Source organism: Eptatretus burgeri, chromosome 12, assembly GCF_056783735.1.
Source record: "Eptatretus burgeri isolate ZD-2024b chromosome 12, Ebu_testis_v1, whole genome shotgun sequence".
Lineage (NCBI taxonomy): Eukaryota > Metazoa > Chordata > Myxini > Myxiniformes > Myxinidae > Eptatretus > Eptatretus burgeri.
In genome coordinates this window covers 37,063,465-37,082,102 of record NC_140972.1, presented here as the reverse complement: position 1 = coordinate 37,082,102, position 18,638 = coordinate 37,063,465, and the positions used below count along the sequence as shown (strand labels likewise).

General features: G+C 41.7%; 1 protein-coding gene across 3 annotated transcripts in view; it reads right to left on the bottom strand.

Moving 5' to 3' along the window:
* Positions 1 to 18,638, bottom strand: part of CCDC186 (coiled-coil domain containing 186) — a 120,188-nt gene that overhangs the window by 40,274 nt on the left and 61,276 nt on the right. For all 3 annotated transcript variants that reach the window (XM_085850166.1, XM_085850164.1, XM_085850165.1), the window contains exon 11: positions 337 to 592. In XM_085850166.1, the coding sequence (XP_085706292.1) occupies positions 337 to 592 (256 nt within the window). The remainder of the gene's footprint in view (positions 1 to 336; positions 593 to 18,638) is intronic.

Genomic DNA, 18,638 nt, shown 5'->3' with positions numbered 1-18,638 from the left:
GGAGGGGAGAAATTGCAAGGACAAAGAAGGAAAGGTTAAGTTGTACAAAACATCCTGGGAGATGAAAATGTCAATTAGGTCCCATCATAGTTATGACAATTTTTAAAGAAATCTTTTTGTTTACGTTGTAATGCCAAAAAAGAACAACCCAACTACAAATTCTGTTTCACAAACATTCAGGAATAAATTGTTTACAATATTGTAAACACCTCCACCTCCTTCTGAAATGATTAATATCTGCTGAAAGCAAAGCAGTTTCAGTTTGGTTGAGTAATATGTAATCCAAGGCATGTGAAAACTAAATCAGGGAAATTGTGTGCTTTGGTTAACATTTACCAGGTCGTTGCGGACACGTATGGCCTCGTCCAGCGCCGCTCGTAGCTCAACCTCGTGCAGAGATAAGCGGTCTATGGTGGAGCACAGGTCGTTGGCATCGGACTGCAACTGAGCATTCTTGCTGGACAGACGCTCTGTAAAACCAAGTAGTTCAGCCTCCCGCTCCCGACTTCCTGCTACATCCTGCCGCAGATCAACCACTGTGCTGTTGAGCAAAGCAATTTCGGCCTGAAGGCTTCCTTGTTCTTGCAAGTCACTACAAAGAACACAAAACAAAGTGAGGCTAGAACTATTCATTATATTTAGGTACATTGGTGTGTTAAAATTGCATGCTAATAGAAAGACATGATTGCAAAGATCTTGTGTGGTTTCTTTTTCTTTTTTTTTTTCAAATGTCAAAATCGAAGTGAATACCGAGACCAGTGGTTCTCAACAGTCTGCAGGCCACATGCCGTCCAATTGGGAAAATATAGGACATTCCAGATGAAACTCCGTGACTTTAGGCATTTATTGACTATAACTATTGACACAAACAAAACTGGGAATAATATCAAGAGTAAAGTCAAAAGCTTTGTTTTATCTTCATCTACAGAAGGGATCGATCGATTGCACCATCTCCAAAATGGTATGAAAGGGCCCCCTCAATTTTAATGGTAAAATTGTTGGGAATGGATACTTGGAAATGCAACAGACATTTTGCCTTGCAATTGAACAGCAACAAAACGATCATGAGGGGATAATGGTGTCAACAGGATGGGGCCCAAACACAACAGATAAATATCTTGGATTACACCCATTCTCGATTCAGAAACAGTATCATCGAAAACTAATTCCTTTCACACCTTGACTAAGGACTCCCCCTGGCCACCAACAAGCCCCGACCTCAATCTGTGAGGCTTTCACTTATGGAAGTTGCTGAAGGAGAAAAATCTACAATATGACCCTCAGAATTGTCAAAAGACCCAAAAATAAGATTTTGACTGACTCATAGCGCATGTGTACAAAATAATTGTATTACGTGTGATATTGCAGGGACAAGTGTGAATCATCTGTTGACCACTTAGTACCGGACTTTCTGGCGTGTGGTGCTAGTAATGATGTTATAAAGATGGTTGCCTGAAAACAAGTATTCCATAATGGTGCAGTGAGGGGTCATCAGGTTTATGCTTCGTGAAGGTGTCAAACCGTGTGACATTTTGAGGAGAACGACTGCACGATATTGTACAAACTGTACATCACTGAAAAAATGTGCACAAAGGCTGTGACGGTTTCAATAAAGATGGTTTCAAACGACCCACCGGAAAGTTGGACTCGGTTTCAAATAAACGAATAATTATGGCCAGTGTTTATTAAAAAGCAGATGTGGGATTATATCAAGCTCCACATCATCGATGTCTGTGTTCCCTAATCTGCTTGATCATACGGAACCATTCCTCCCTTCCCTCACCATTAAACATTTCTTCGAATTTGGAAGATGGCCATTGGGTTCGTTTCGATGTGAAGGTACTTCAACGTTCCCATGCTCAAAAGTCATCACATGCACATGTTTCAAGTAATGTACTAAATCACTATTTTACAGCTTTCTCTCTTTAAACACATTTTCCATTGCAGACAAACTTTAAAATGTCAGTAGAAATTTAAATACATGTATATTTTTGACGTGTTTGAAGCTAATCTTGCATTTTGAACTTCATCAACATTTCAGGAAGCCTGGTGTTGGCTCAGTGGTGAGGGTGACGGCTTGGGATCCTAGGGTTCTGAGTTCAAGCCCCGTCGGCCACTGAATTAATACACCAGGGGGTTGACTCAGCTTATCATCCTTCCCGAGGTCGGCGAAATGAGTACCAGTTCCAGTGCGTGTACTGGGAGAGGGGCACTGCATCAGTGACACAGTCACGCTTCAAGAAATGATAGCTACCCTAGCAGCTAAGCTGCCATACCACCACCACCACCACCACCACCACCACCACCACCAACATTTCAGGAAACCAAGCCCAAAATGCCTTACAGTGCAGCATAAACAAATGTAACACATTTAATAACCTATCAGTTAGGCCGAAGTCACATTTGCTCTACGGCGAGGATACGGCGGCCGTGCGCCCTCTGAATTGACAGAAACGTGCGGCGCCGCAGTTTCTGCGGTGGCCTCAGGGTGGCCCTATGCCGTTTGGCTATCTTTTACAGGCCGTAGGGGTCGCCGTGGAATTATAACTTTTTTCATTTCTACGTTCGCCGTAGCAATTCGACAAGTCGGAAAAAAAAAAAATGAACCCACTCGTTACCGTCCGTCTGGCCGCACGTTCGCCTTAGGGCCCCCCTGCGGCACCTTGAGGCTACCTTGCATCTGCCTTGAAAATTCTATGGCCGCCGCAGAGCCCCCTTAAGGTCACCGTGCGACATCAAATCAAAGAGCGTACGGCAACCCCACGTTTTCGGTCTCCACAATTTCTAAATACGCCGTGCGGCTCCCCGAAAAATAAAAACATATGTGACTGCTACATTGTGTGACCGTGGAAATACTGTGGCCGCCATATAATTGCTAGTTGCCGTAGATTTTGGAGACCCCACGGCCGCCGTGGCAAATGTGACGTAGGCCTTAATGTTGTAATCAGGCAATCTGTCGTCTCGTGATCTTAATATTCACTTTTACACAACTACAAGTCATTTAGATTCCATCACATTGCTCAAAATAGTTTGCATACATTATGTGGACTACACACCAACTGAGGGAAGAAAACTAATAAACCAATGGTACTCTACTGTTGAGAAAAGAAAAGAGAAGAGAAAAAGAAAAAATTAATGGTTTGATCAGTGATGCATCAAATTTTGCATAAGACCCTGAGGTTATGGCATTTGTATCATGTAGGCTTCAAGTAATAACAGGCTCATGAACCGTCATTAGTTCTTCAGACCGAAGGTGCAGTTGGTGGTGGGAGGGAGGGGTGGGGGAAGGGAGAGATTCACTTATTCGATCACTTTTATTAACACCCCTTCTTACCCTCATCGGAATGTGCAATGGAAAACTGTGTTTAAGATTTAATAGAACACAAAAACATCCGCTGCAGTTATTATAGCTCAAGCCGACAAAATTATAGGAGATACCTCTGCAGCTTATAGGCAATACATAGATATATATTATATATTATGTCATCATGACGGTGTAGCTGTTATAAAACTGGATAAATTTAAAATAACTTGTTTGTAAAGAAAGCAAACGTTTTCCACAGCCTCACTTCTTCAGATGATGAAACAAAGTCGCCAAGACAGCGAAATGAGAATAATGTCTTTCCTTCAAAATAAGAGAATTGGGACCAAGCATAATTGGAATACATAATGTTTAAATAACACAGATTGCAAAATGGTGAAAAACCACGGAAATACAACAAACTCATGATGTTATCCATGAACAAAGGCTTGGAGATCCAGTGTAACAGCCACACAACTGCCTTCCAACAAGGAACAGAGTGGAGTTTTGGTTGTTAATTCTAAACAGAGATGGTAATCATTTGCAGATGTTGATAAACTCTTCCGATTAGAAAACATTTTATGCATCAAAGGCAAGGTTAAACAAAATTTGAACAATGGACGAAATCAAGAGGGCATCGATTGCGGTATGCCGTCGTGGGAAGAAAAAAAACCTGAGGTTTCAGTCACCCATTTTGCTCCGATATAATCCTGGCCCTGCCCAACAGACCCATATACATCTGCTATTTAAGAGAATTTGAAAGTTGATTTGAGTAATAGACACATATGGCTTTAAAACTTCACAAGGTGTAATTTTGAAAAAAAACGGCAATAACCGGTGAGGTCACCACATTTGGCATATCCAATATGTCCACCATCAGGCATAACAGCAGATAACTTTTGGACCAAATGTTGCAGAGAGTCAAATTAAATAGTTTACAGGGTCTTTTGAGGATGCAGATTCTGTTTTTGAGGTAAGTTTTGTGATTCAAGGTCAAGGTCACCTCCCAAGGCCCATGTCAAGGTCTTTTCAGCCTAAATCATGGAATATTCACATCTCCGTAGCATTTGGATTGCTTTCCATGGTCCATGCATCTCGGAGTGTCTATTGTGTCAGAGTATCGAATATTTCACACCCACCACAACGCGCAGACCCCACCATCACATCAGGATCCGCCACTGTTAAATGCACACATTTCAAACTGAAGTTTGTTTCTCTTCTTGTATCATGATCTTTAATTTGCTTTTGTAATGTTTCAGATGATTTTCTAACATTTCAGAGGGCGTCAAAGAGCAAGAGAGGAATTGTGGACCAGACAAGAAAAACAGCTGTTGTGGTTGAATGGCAGCTCATCTTTCATGAGTTTCTTCTCATTGAGAACAACTTGAGAGAGATGACAAACAACAGTTCAATGGACCACAGTGAATCTGCAAAAGTCCATCATGATCTCACAACTCAAAAATCACAGCATCTGAACAAAAATGTGGTAGGGCTTCTGGACTGTGTACAACAGAGGCAATCCCTTCATCATTCAAATGCCAGTATCAAGCTGCAGAACATTGTCACTAAGCAGCTGGCAGATGATGAAGGGTCTGTGCATCTGCTTCAGGCTTTTGTGAATGACAATCACTGCAACAAGGAATTTTGCAAGGAGCGATTTCTTGAGAAGAAAAATAAACATCACTATCTCAAAAAGAAACCTGCCCTGACTCGAATATAAATCATCCGCCGAGACACAGACCCCAGTTTGTTATTTCACAGAAGATACTAGCTGCTGTTCAGCGCGACATCAATATTGTGAAAGAGTGGGGCATGCTGCTGGAATTAATCTACTCTCGTGATATCCTGCCATCGTCAATCATCTTTAAAGGTGATCAATCATCAAAACCAGAAAAAGCAAGCTTATAGAGGAAATTGAGAAGCATCTAGCGCATTAAGATAGTCTTCCCACGAGGTGTTGCAGTTGTCATATTGGACTTGATGTTTCAAATCAGTTCTTTCCCAGATCTGTCTTCTTTGGAGACATTTGCAAATGCTATAAAATATGTGCTCTCTGCAGGACTAACCTTCATGGTATCTTTGACAGCTATCTGGGATCCTCTGTCAAAGGGGTGAGAGAACTCGGCATGCTGCTGGTATTGGAGCTGTTGATATAGCACTCATAGGTCCAGATGTCACAATACCACAACAAACGCAAAAGTTCTGGCTATCACCAAGTAATAAGACCGATTTACAGCGTCTTGCTCGTGTGCTCGCCACTGAACAGCACTCACAACTTCCCATCATTCTCAGTGCAAGCATTGCTGATTATGAAGTGGTACCATCTGAGTTGGTATGCCTGGAGAGATCATCGGAGGAATCCTCAATGTCTTCCAATATTGATGTGCTGACGGCAATGTGGAAGAAGCGGATGATAGGCTGGTGCTTCATTATACACGAGAGGTGTCCCGAGGCTGTGAGTGGCTCCTCGTGATATCTAATGACAGATACATGGTAAGGCTACTGCGTCTTATCACTGAGTGACGAGTGTGATCTGCGTGAGCTGTGGATGAAGTTTGGCTCTAGGAAGCAAGCAGAGAAGACAACTTCCACTGTACATTCTTGCTGAAAGGCTGGGCCTGAGTTTGTGTCGGGTCCTTGTGAAAGTGCACATGCTCACTGCAGATGAAAGGAATACCTCGTTCGTGTGTGGACCAGTGCCAGACATCTTCTTAAACATTTGACCAGGTCCGACTTGAGAATCATATCAAGGGTGCTTCACCAAAGCCACTGGCTTTGGTACACTACAAACTTTGGTACAGCATGGGTGATGAAGGTTGTGGTCAACTTTCATCGAAACTGTATGTGTAGGTTAAGAGAAGAAAGCAAATACATATTTGGGGAGCCATACTCCCCCCCCCACCCCCACCCAACGCACCCTTAGAGGCTGATTTTTCTCATGTCATGAATAAGCTTTGGTACACGATGAAAGTTGTGTTGATGTTTCATCGGAATTGCGTATGTAGTTTGAGAAGAAAGCAAATACCTATTTTGTTGGGCAAAACCCTTTAAACTCCCTTGGATCCCGATTTTTTTTAATGTCATGAACAAACTTTAGAAGTTGTGTGTGAAGTTTCCCCTCAATTTGTCCAGCCACTCTGGAGATTTTTTTTTTTTGGGGGGGGGGGTACATCCAATATGGCTGACAAACCATTTGACCCAAGACATCACAAGTGTGAACATTTTATTCCTCATGGATTGGTGGTCATACCTGTGAAGTTTCACCTCAATCTGATGAAGGTTTGTGAAGGTTTCTTTTTGGGGTTTTTTTTTTTTTAAACACAATATGGCTGCCGAACCACGTGACCAATGACATCAATATTTTTTCCTGTGGACTAATTTATCCCTAGATGACCCTCAATTTTTCATACCGATTGCATGTAGCGTTCTACAAATGCAATCATGACGTCATAACGAAGGAACCTATGACGTCATTAAAAAAAAATCAATGAAAAAAAAAATTCCCAATGAGGAGCACTTGCTTGTTATGTGCCAAGTTTCAATTTTTTCTTGGCATGATTTCAGAGATAGAGGGCTAAACTTTTTCCTTTTCTCCAACATGGCTGCCATACCATGCCGACCTATGATGTCATAATTATCATTAAAACATACACGAGTAGTCGCTCCCATGTTGAAAATTTTGTATCACTCTGACAAACGGATGCAGAGAAAAAAACACTAAAGTTCTGTGCGGACAAACAGACCCAAACGCAACACCCTCTAAAAACAAAAATCCTCATTTTCCTCTTCAACCCGAATGGGACAGAGTGACTAAGTATTCTGTCTAAGGTTATGTGAATTCCGATTAAAAAAAAGCAACTTGAATGATAATTTAATTCAACAAGTTTATTGAAAACGTTTGCACCCACCCCCTCCCCCCCCCAAAAAACCTAGTAGAATAATGTCTATTTGGAATAATGTCTAAATGAAAGTTATAGAACTGACAACCAAACTTAGAAACATGAATTTGTTCTTCATAATCACTAAAACACCAATCTGATTTCCACTTTATAATTCCCTGCAGGTGTTTATGTAAAATGGGCCATATAGTACAAAATGTCCACTTGGAAATGGAAACGGCCACATTTATTTCAATCATTCCTTTTTGCTATCTGAATCATCATTGTCACGTGTGGCTTGTTCATTTGGCACATGCACAATTCATGTGCAAGGAAGCTGCTTTTCAAGACCACTGCACTTGATTTGGGTGCACCTGGTTTTCTTACATGAATAAGTGAATACCAGAATACTGTCAGGTGCAGGGGGCAGGTCCATACAATGGGTGGTATTCATCTGCAACTTTCTAACCTCTACCATGAGGAGATGGCACATCTGGGTACTGCACCGAGGTTTGCTTGTAGTTGGCAGCCTGACAGTTTGCTTGCTGGACATGCTGTGACAGTGCATCCTTGTTTGCAGGCATTGTAGTCTCATCAAGGGTATCCATCTGAAAGAGGTCATAACTGCAATTTGGAGGATATCCATAAACCTTTATTGAAGGGATTAATTTTTTATTTATTTATTTAAATACAAGTATGTTGTACATACATGTATACCTACATGGAAATAAAATTAATGTTTTCAGAGAAGAGGACTTCAAGGAGGGCAAAGGAGACAATGTATGTCACAATTACTGCAATTTGAATAGTCTCATACCCGAGTCAACTCGTACCCAAAAGCAAATAGGCCTTCCGTTTTTCCTTTCAAAATATTTTTTAATTAAATTATCAATTTGCAGTACAGTATATTAAATTTAGGCCTATCAATTAAAGTTACATTTCAGCTAGCCGGATCAGGCTCATCTTCAGATTCGGAAGCACCATAACCAGCGACGTCAATGTGGCCGATTTGCATAGCAAGACTGATCTCTGCTTTCCTGATATCATCCTCCTGAGAATCAACTGTTGGTTTCCATCTCACAGCAAAAGAAAGAAATTTCTTCCAGCTTTTTCTGGGTGAAAATAAAATAAATAAATAAATAAATAAAAAACCAATGTCACCCGCAGGTTGACCCGTATCTTTCCAAAAGGTGACCACGTGTGACTTCTTTAAGGTCACACTGAGGTGAACAGAGCTGCTATCCACCAGGAGCGACTCCTTGAGGAATATCTGCCTACGAGAGATTCCGATGAGAATCGTTCTACAGAGTAACCATGAAAAATATGCTTTTGCCTCATAACGTCACCAAATGACGTCATAATGTCTCAAGCTTGACATATCTAGAAAGCACTCATCAAGGTGTTTAATTTGAGGTACTACACGATATGGTTCCTAATACTTGAAAATTTGACCTTGGGGTCAAATATGTTTGACCTGAGGCGCTAACCATGAAGGTCAAGGCCAATCGCCACCAAAAATTAATCAGCTGAGCGCCAGACCATGAACTATATTCCCATGAAGTTTGAAGACGATCCGATCAAAATTACTCAAAAAATATGGGTTTCGTCGACTCCCCTGATTTGCGACAAAGTGACCTTGACCTTTGACCTTGACCTTCAAAATTTTATGCGCTGAAAGGGACCTCTATAGGCCTCTGATATGCGAAGTTACAAAAATTTCCAATGACAACTGTGCTCTGCAGAGTGATTTATAAGTGATTACAGACCCCCCCCCCCAAAAAAAAAAACAAAAAAAAAAAACATATTAAGGTCAAGGCCAATCGCCACCAAAAATTAATCAGCTGAGCGCCAGACCATGAACTATATTCCCATGAAGTTTGAAGACGATCCGATCAAAATTACTCAAAAAATAAGGGTTTCGTCGACTTCCCTGATTTGTGCCAAAGTGACCTTGACCTTTGACCTTGACCTTCAAAATTTTGTGCACTGAAAGGGACCTCTATAGGCCTCTGATATGCGAAGTTACAAAAATTTCCGATGATAACTGTGCTCTGCAGAATTTTTTATACGTGATTACAGACAAACAAAAACAAACAAAAAAAAAAAAAAACATACAAGCTGACTAACATATCTTGCAAAACTTCGTTTTGGCAAGATAATAATAAAAATATCGCAAACATTTTGAAACTGCATGAGAAGTGCATTATGCACCGTTTTCTCGGAACGACAATATCCACGGCTGATGCCATGGACGTCACAATTGCTGTTCCTGCATGGCCTAACGCTCAGAGCAACGACGGTTCTCATTGGTCAATTTAACAAGATTAGCTGGTCAATCTTGGAACGGTGATGTGGATTCACTCATATAAGAGCAATGACATACTATACCATTTCCCAGCCTCTTTCAAAGGTGGACCCGGTAACAAAAACGGATGGCTTACTTCGCTTTCAAGAAAACTAGTGGAAAAATGAACTGTGGATTTCCAGGGTACAATTCTTCATGTTATCATGTGAAATGCACGCTCACCCACAACATGTGCCACAAAAAAGCAAACTAAATTGGCCATTTCTTTTGGTCTACATTTGGATGCTGCATGTTGGCTTCCACAAAAAAAAAGAAAAAAAAAAGAAGAGCAATCAGAGATTGCAGACCCTCACCAGGACTTGTTTTGTGTGGTGTTTGTGCACTGGTGTGTTACATAATTAATAAGAGACATAATTACAACTGCCACTTTATAACTGCTGGCAGTGATGACCGGTACCAAGACGACCCACTTTGATCGGACACCTGACCCATGACGTTTTTTAAAATTATTATTCAATTGGATTTAGAAAGGAATGAAAGTGAATTCATTTCAGATCAAATGGAAGACCAAATAGGTAGTCCTGCATTGGAGTAATCAGAAGGAACTCAAACAAGTAAAAAGAAAATATGAAGTCATTCGGAGGAACCTGGATAAGATTCGCATTTCAGCTGCTACTCCTCTAGCCTCAAACCAATCCAGGTACAACCAAGTAAGTGAGCCATATTTAAAAATATAAAAAAACCCACATCAAGAAATTAAACACTTCTGGCTGCCAGACCATGTGTCTAATAAAGTTAAAATTTAAAACATGTATTCCCCATCAATACTAGACCACAATTGTGAAGTTTCACATTGATTGATAAAGCAGTTCCAGAGAAAACATTATTTTATATTTTTTCTTAAATCCAATAGGGCTGCCAAGCCATGTGACATCAATTATTCCTTAACAATTATTCATGGACCACCAAGGTACATGCATGCCTTGGGGAACATTTAGGTGAAGGTTCCTCTCGATCTGTCCAGCTGTTCTGGAGAAGATGACTCGTATGTTTTAGGGTAAATCCAATATGGCTGCCAAACCATGTGACCAATGTCATATGTGTGAACCTTTTGTTCTTCATGGATAGGTGGTCATACGTGTAAAGTTTCACCTCGATCTGCTCAGGCATTTTAGAGAAGACTTTTGAAGGTTTTTTTTTTTCTTCAAAACAATACGGCTGCTGAATCACGTGACCAATGATGCCATGAAAAAAAAATTGTGGACCAATTTATCCCAAGATGACTCTCAAAAATGTTCATACTGATTGGACGTAGCATCCTACATATGCAATTATGGCGTCATACCGAAGGCACCTACGTCATACAAAAATTAATAAAAGAAATGAAATAAAATCACACTCGTCTCCAATGAGGAGAACTTGCTATGTGCCAAGTTTCAATTTTTTCCTTGATGCGGTTTTCAGAGATAGAGGTCTAAAGTTTTTCCATTTTTCCAACATGGCTGTCATCACGTGACCTTTGACGTCATAATTATCATTAAAACATTCCACATGAGTAGTCACAACAAAGATGAAAATTTTGTCTCAATCCGACAAGCAGTTGTGGAGAAAAACACAAAAGTTCTGTGCAGACAAAGAAACAAACCCTCCCTCTCCTTTGGGTAAAAAACCCCCCCCAAAAAATCACCACTCCCCAAAAATAAAAAAAATAAAAAAAATCTTTGGAAAACAAATTGAATCGCTGATCTGATTTGAAAGACCATAAAATAAACATGAAGTTGAGAAGAAAAGAAAAAAACTCAGGAAAGTACATGAGAAAAGATCGTGAAAGCACAGAGGAGCTTTCAAAACAACTTGAATACATCACAAATGACTCAGGACTCCCCCGGATATGATGAACTTTGAATGGAATGTGTCATGTGCATATTGTTGTGGCACCGGGTTCAGGGGCGGGGAACGACCGCTAGATGGAGCAGTTGGGCCATCTCCCACCGAGCACCCGGAATTGAAGGTCGTCACTCCGGATAACTCTGAAGTCTACGAGTCGCTTAATAGACCGTGGACGCCAATATTTCGACCACGCGGTTAGGGTCTTTTTGTCTGATTCCAATTTACCTAATTAGCCACGTGGTCGAGCTACTGGGGAAGCGACACCCTCAGCCGGCTTTGTCCGAACTGAGTCACTGTTACCGACTCGGATCCGGCGTAACCGAGCGGGAATTACCAAAGCCGCGCCGATCCAAATAACAATCTACGGCACAATCGGCCTCACTATAACTCAAACCCGAACCATTCTCGGCCAATGAGAGAAAGCACAGAAAACGAGCAAGTACATTTAACACGGGGTTTATTCACAATAATCAGGAAGGGAGACACAGAGCAGAGTTAATCCGACTAAATTGCAATGTACAATAAGCAAGACACTTATGCAATTCTACTTATAAGACTGGCCGCAGACAGACACACATACCCAAAAAGAAATGGAGCCAATTGGCCTTTATTCGAACCCTCCAGCTGTGGAGGATCGGCAAGCTGAGGGTTAGAGTTTGGTCGGGTACCTGGCTGCCTGGTGCGGTCTGGCTGACCCGCACTTGTGAACTCGGAGTCCGTTAAAGGCATCGGGGTCCCCAGATCAAGCGCTCCACACAAACCACAATCCAACAAGCACACAATAATCACCACGGTGGGACTCGAACCCACAGCCAGAATCCAGCGAGCAACCAGGATCCTATGGATGACCAGCCACCAACAAACGACGATGACGACGACGACGACCAGGGAATGAAGATGGGAACCAAGATGACCAAGGCACGACCGAAAAAGGACCCCCCCACTCGTCTTTGAGCGCCTCGCAATTCTTTTTACCCCCCCCCTCCATGCGGGCTGGAGGGATCCGTTTCTCTGGTAACTCACCTCCGGATTGGACGAGGAGTTTTGGGTGTCGTGGTGGCCAGCCGTGATTGGAGGAGGGGCGTGTTGGCGTCTCGGTGCTCCTCCCCCGAGAGAGGCTCTTTTGCCTTCCCCAGTGTCGACAGGGGAGACATTCTTTTTTGATGGGGCGGAGTCAGAGCTCCGAGGCGAGGGGGCTCTGCCCACGTCCGTAGTCAGAAACACGGCATTATGGTGCCATGGTGTGAAGTGAAGGTTGGGCAGGTGAAGCGCTTGTTCACCCGCAGAGTGGGAGGAGGAGTGAAGTGAGGATTTTGTTGGTGTTGACGGATTTAAAGATGTAAAAAAATCTGACTATAAAAGAAACCCGCAGCGCACTCATGAAATTAACCCATTAGACATAGGGGAGGGATTCTAACTATCCACATATACTTAACCAAATAACTGAACTATGGGACTGCCGACTGTCTGTGTGCAAAAGGCTTCCAAATTCGTAACAATATCACATACAGTACAATGCAAAATGCAACCCAGGTCCATTAGACCCTGCACATGCATCACAGGGTTAACCGTTAAAAGCCATAACCTTCCTTGTCCGATGTCAGATTCAAATTCTGTGCAGGGAATTTGTGTAGTGGTATGAAGTATATTACGTACTTACCTCTTTGGTTTGGTCCAGCAAAACCTCATTCTTTCAACCATTGCACCCCCAACCTCCCACACTCGATTCCAATTAATTTAGAGTGTAAACTTCACTTTTACCTCTCTTCCTCCCAATTACTGCTCGTCTATTTCCAATTATCCCTCGCCTCCTCCCATTTACACCTTCTCAAAATTCCTCTCATTTGTATCTCCAGGCAACATGCTGAGGCACAGAACCTTTTCTCCTGGTGTGTTTATATTTTTCTCATGATGTCATGGTCCTCATAATTTGTCTAAAATCTGGCTTCTCCCATAATCTCAATCAAGTACACTCATTCTTCAATTAATGACTTCCTTCTGTCTCTTCCCAAGTACAAACTTTAGCTTACCTCTGCTCTTTGTAACCTTTTTTCTCTCATCTCTGGCGTTTCTCTCCCAAGTCCGTTCTGATGTGCTTTTCCCTCCAATCCCTCAAGACTTAAACCTATTACCATTTCATGTCGTCTCCTATCCTGACTTGTTTCTTTTGTTTGTTTGTTTGTTTATTTGTTTTCTGACGTCTCCTCTGTCTTCATGCAGTTAGCTCTACCTACTTATCCTGATGTTCATTTGTGCTGACCTTTGTTCCTTTGCCCAACTGCTTCACTTCACTCTCTTGTCAATTTGTACATACTCCACACTGTCAGTTAATTCTTCCATGAATGGTGGCCTCCATAAAAAAAAACATAAATAAAAGATTTATGGCATATTTATGTGGTTACCTTAAGCTGTAGAAAATATATAATTTTGACAGTATAATGTCTAATTGGTACACTCTTACCTTTGAGCTGTCTCGTCCATCCAACTCTAAACTGTTGGATTTATGCATCGCAGGCATGGCATTGCCTTAATGAGCGTGCTGTTTGTGTGATCGGATGTTCAGCTGGGTACTCCTCCATTAGCAATGATGGCTGTTGGGCGTTAAAGATTCAAATCTTTCAGGAGAGAGTAATCAAGTTATCGCCGGCACCAAAGCAAAATTCGAAAATTCTGCCATAATCAGCTCCAGTTAAGCATCACAGCCATCATGCCTCTTTATAACCCTGCTAACATTGTGCTGAATTTATATTGACTGCATAAAAAACATTTCACTTTTATGGAATCACGATGGTGTGGAGTAACTGGAAGGTTAATGGTATTGTCGCAGATACGGCACCCATGCTGATCATTTTAACAGCAGCCACAGCTGGTGTGGAGACTATTTCCGAGAATGACCATCCTCAAAGCAATTTAGTGCAAAACATGTCAAAGTGGAGGATATGCTTTTCTCTTTGAAGCAGGTCTAAACCACGTCGGTTGTTAATTCAGGTAATTAACCCAATTTAATCCCCCCAGAAGTTCTCAACAAATCCAAATTGTTGGCAAGGGAAAAATGGCAGGCAGGATGTGCACACAGGCTTGTGAAATAAATTAATAATTTATTTACCACAAAATAAAATGAACACTGCAATCCCACACAAAGACGCGATGAATAAACATGATAATTTGTACAAACAGCGAAATAACTAATCCCCCCCCACCCCCCAGCCAAGGGTTTCAACATGCACAACAACCATTCACACAGAACCAACGAGTGAGGGAAAGAGCAGGCAAGCAGGCAATGGATAATGGGCAGCGTTTGCTCCCATGGTGTAATAGTCCAGCACCAAGAGCAAAACATGCCACTTCCCACACAAAGACACAACTGTCTGTCTCGAATTTTAGAGAAAAAGTCCCTTCAACCTGTGCCTACTGGCACTCCCTTCAGCCTGGACCCTACTGCAAGTCTCCACCCTGGCCACAAGGGGCAAGTCATCAGCTAAGACACCTCACCAATCACAGACAGCTGCGGAAGATGAGCCGTTTCCCTTTGTGTGTGGGAGGGAACACGCCATATTGGCCCCTCCTCACTCCTGGCTCCTACTCAGTTCAACATTGGAAACACAGGGCATGGCATCCTTACCCTCACTGGCCATGAAAGGTTACAATGCTGTCTCCAAGCAGTGCACAAACAGGATGACTTTTCCTTACCCATGTGTCCATATTACAAACAGAAAAGCCCTAAAACTACATGAACACAAATTGGTAGTCATTAAAGATTCAACAGTCTGTCCCCTTCTCCCCAACAAACCTAACAATGTGTTTCCTGCCGATGTGATTTTGGGCATTTGGCAAAATTATTCCTGTGCTAAATCCATTAATTTAATACTTGCATAATATAAAAGGATATTTCAAGGCAGTGACTGATCCTAAAAGACAGCCTTGGCAGCCAGTTTGGGGAACTAGTAAGTTCAACACAAGTTGTCAATAATTGGAAGATAAAAGAGTTGCAAAAAAGCCCACCTCTTCCAATGTTTGTTTATGAAAGCAAATTGGGAGAACTGATTGATAATTTTGGAAGAATATCTTGACAATCTGAGACTTGGAGGACAAAAATTGTAGCTGATGAGTTTATTTCTCACCCTGACGCACCGCACCCCCAACCTACTTGTTTCATGGGTGAAGAAAATATGTCTGGCTCTTTAAAGGTCTAAGATTCTGAAATGGGGGAGGAGGGGAGCTTACGAGCCTCAAAGCATAGAGCAGCACAGAGTGCCATTCCAAGCAACACAATGCTTGTGTCAAGGAAGGCATCCATCAGTCTATCAAGGTGAGGAGCAAGCCAGACAGCATCAAAAGTTCAGAAGATGCTCAGTCAAAGTGCCCTGAACTCTTGCTTCAAGTTCAAGACATAAAACGATTGCTGAGAAAGTAACAGTAAGCACAACTCAAGTGGAGTTATCAGGACTGGATCCAAAATCATGATCAGAGATTTAAAAAAAATAATAAAGAGAGTAAAAGACAGCAGTTAAAGTCCACAGTGATAAAGTTTCCTAAAGATGAAAAGTAATTTGACAAGTATGCATGGAATAGTCTTGACACCCTTCTTCTGAATAAGGGCAATTTTTTGCATCTTTCCACAATAATAGCCGGCAGCTGAGGACTTGGAAAAAATAAATAAATAAAAAACAGCAAGAAGAGTAAACAAAGATAAAAATTACCCCCGTGTGGGAGTGACGGTCATCTCTGCGAGAAAATATATAGCCTCCTGAAGGTAGGGCAGTTTTTGCAAACTTTGAAGTCACGTGACACGAAAACGAAAGCGAATATCGAAAATCCAGACCAACAAAATTTAGATATTGTCCCATAGATTCATATGCCACAATCACATGCAAGATCGCTTGAGAAATGTTGGAGGAGATAGATTTTGAAACTCGTCATTTTCGCATTTTTTGCCAACTAAAAAGTCACGTGACACGAAAACGAAAGAGAATATCGAAAATCCGGCCCGACCAAAATTTAGATATTGTCCCATAGATTCACATGCCACAATCAAATTCAAGATCGCTTGAGAAATGTTGGAGGAGATAGATTTTGAAAATCGTCATTTTCGCATTTTTTGCTAACTTTGAAGTCACGTGACACAAAAACGAAAGCGAATATCGAAAATCCGGCCCGATCAAAATTTAGATATTGTCCCATAGATTCATATGCCACAATCAAATTCAAGATCGCTTGAGAAATGGCGGAGGAGATAGAATTTGAAAATCGTCATTTTCGCAACTTCAAAGGCCTCGTGACCTTGACCTTGACGTTCGGTGACCGTGAAAGTCATACCATCGTGTACGTCTCATCGACCTCTATCAGGATCACTAATGACCAGATCTCCCGCTTCAACTTCATTGTGGACGGACGGACGGACGGACGGACTGTCACCTCTCCTCTCAACACTAGTATTATTTGGTCATGCTCGAAGAGATGACCTAAAAAGAGGCAGATACAAAAATCTGCAAAAACCATGTGTATCAAGTTCTGAAGCACTCTGGACAGTTGAATGAAGATGTTCCAAGACTGGCCAGGACCCTGCCTCTATAGGCAATGAAGCTCACTAGTTCGAGAAAGCAGACCAAGATGAGATGGAAAAAAATTAAGAAAAGTGGAAGATGTGGAATTTTGTAAAATATGGTGTTCAGATAGGCCAATAGAGTCATGTGAAGGATTACAAAAATGGGATGAAGTCTAGAAGGTTGAAAATTAAAAAATATATAAAATATATATTTTTTTAAAAAGGAACTGAAGAAGGGGCAAAAAAAAGAGAAAATGAAGGAATATCACAGTGAATTGGGAGTTATGGGGGGGGGAGAAGGGAAATTGAGGAGAGGGTGAATAAGCAATGGGGTGTGGGGAAACATGAAGTAAAGGAACTGTATGAGGATTGAGAGGATGGTGCAGTAATTGGGAGGTGGCAAGGGGAAAGTGGGAGAAGGAGAGCCAAAAAAGGGATTGATGGGTGTGAAAGAAAAGGAGTGGGAGGGGGAAGTTTGCACATATAAAATGGAGATTACAACACGTTCATTGCATGGACTCAAAACAACTTCAACTATAATTGTAATGTCATAACTGAACTTTGAAAATAAATAAATACCTTCCAGATTAGCTGCAAATACAAATTTCAGAAAAAGCCCTCAAGATAACAGGAAGTGTCCGTGACTGTACTTTCTAATCCAAAAGCTGCAAAAAAAATTGTGTTCCACTTCTGAATGACATTCTGCCAGGACGAAAACTGGGAAGTTGCGAGGTTTTGGAAAGAATCACTAACACAAAATCCCTGTGCAGGAGATTTAGTAAAACACCCACAACTTCCTGCTCTGTTATGGAATAGAGAAAGGGCAGTTGTCGCTTATCAAGGATCAAGGCGACACTCTTTAAAGACACAACAAAAGGTGGAGGAACATGGCCAAATGTACATCACTCAAAACTGTAAACACCATTGACGACGAAGACAGCAAATATTCAAAGTGCATCAGCAAACAAACAATACTCATCATCCTTTCTAAATTGCAAGTCAAACCACCTCAAATTGGAGGAAATATGCAAGATTCTGCAAAACTGGAGAATTTGGCACATGGTTTTTACCACAACGGTTTAATAATTTACGAAGACCCTATTACAAACCATTAGTGGAAAGTTACACCACCTCCCCCCTCCACCCCATCCCCTGAAACATTTTCCACATTGAAGGGACGGTCAATCGAATATAGCACGCAATGCAAGCAAAAACTTCCTTCAGTTTCCGTTTTCCTGGTCATGGTCGCTCTCTTGGTCCTGTGTGATCCGCTGCCAAAAAGCTAGGTAATCTGTCTGGATTTGCCTGTGCTGATGTCGATTTTTGTTCTGTGTCGATTGTTCATTGTATTGAATGCTAACTCGAGTGTATTTCTACATCCTCATTCTATTTATTTAGATCCTGCATGACAGGCTGGAACAGTTTTGGGCCTATCCATTCCCCCCCCCCCCAACTGTTTCCCAAACCCATCCTGTTGCCGGGTTTCCATAATTCACCACCCTCACTTGAATTCCTTCCTGATAACTTGTTTAACACAAATCAAAAAGACAAAATAAACCATCTTGTTATTCCTCTCGCCGTGTCTGTCTCTGTCTCTTTCAAAAAGGTTCAATTTTCCAACATAGTTGCAAACACCTTTGTCCATCTCTGGATTACTCAACTTCGTGCCTCATCCACTCTCGTGTTCATATAGCGGTGTCTTTCTTCTCGACTTTAATC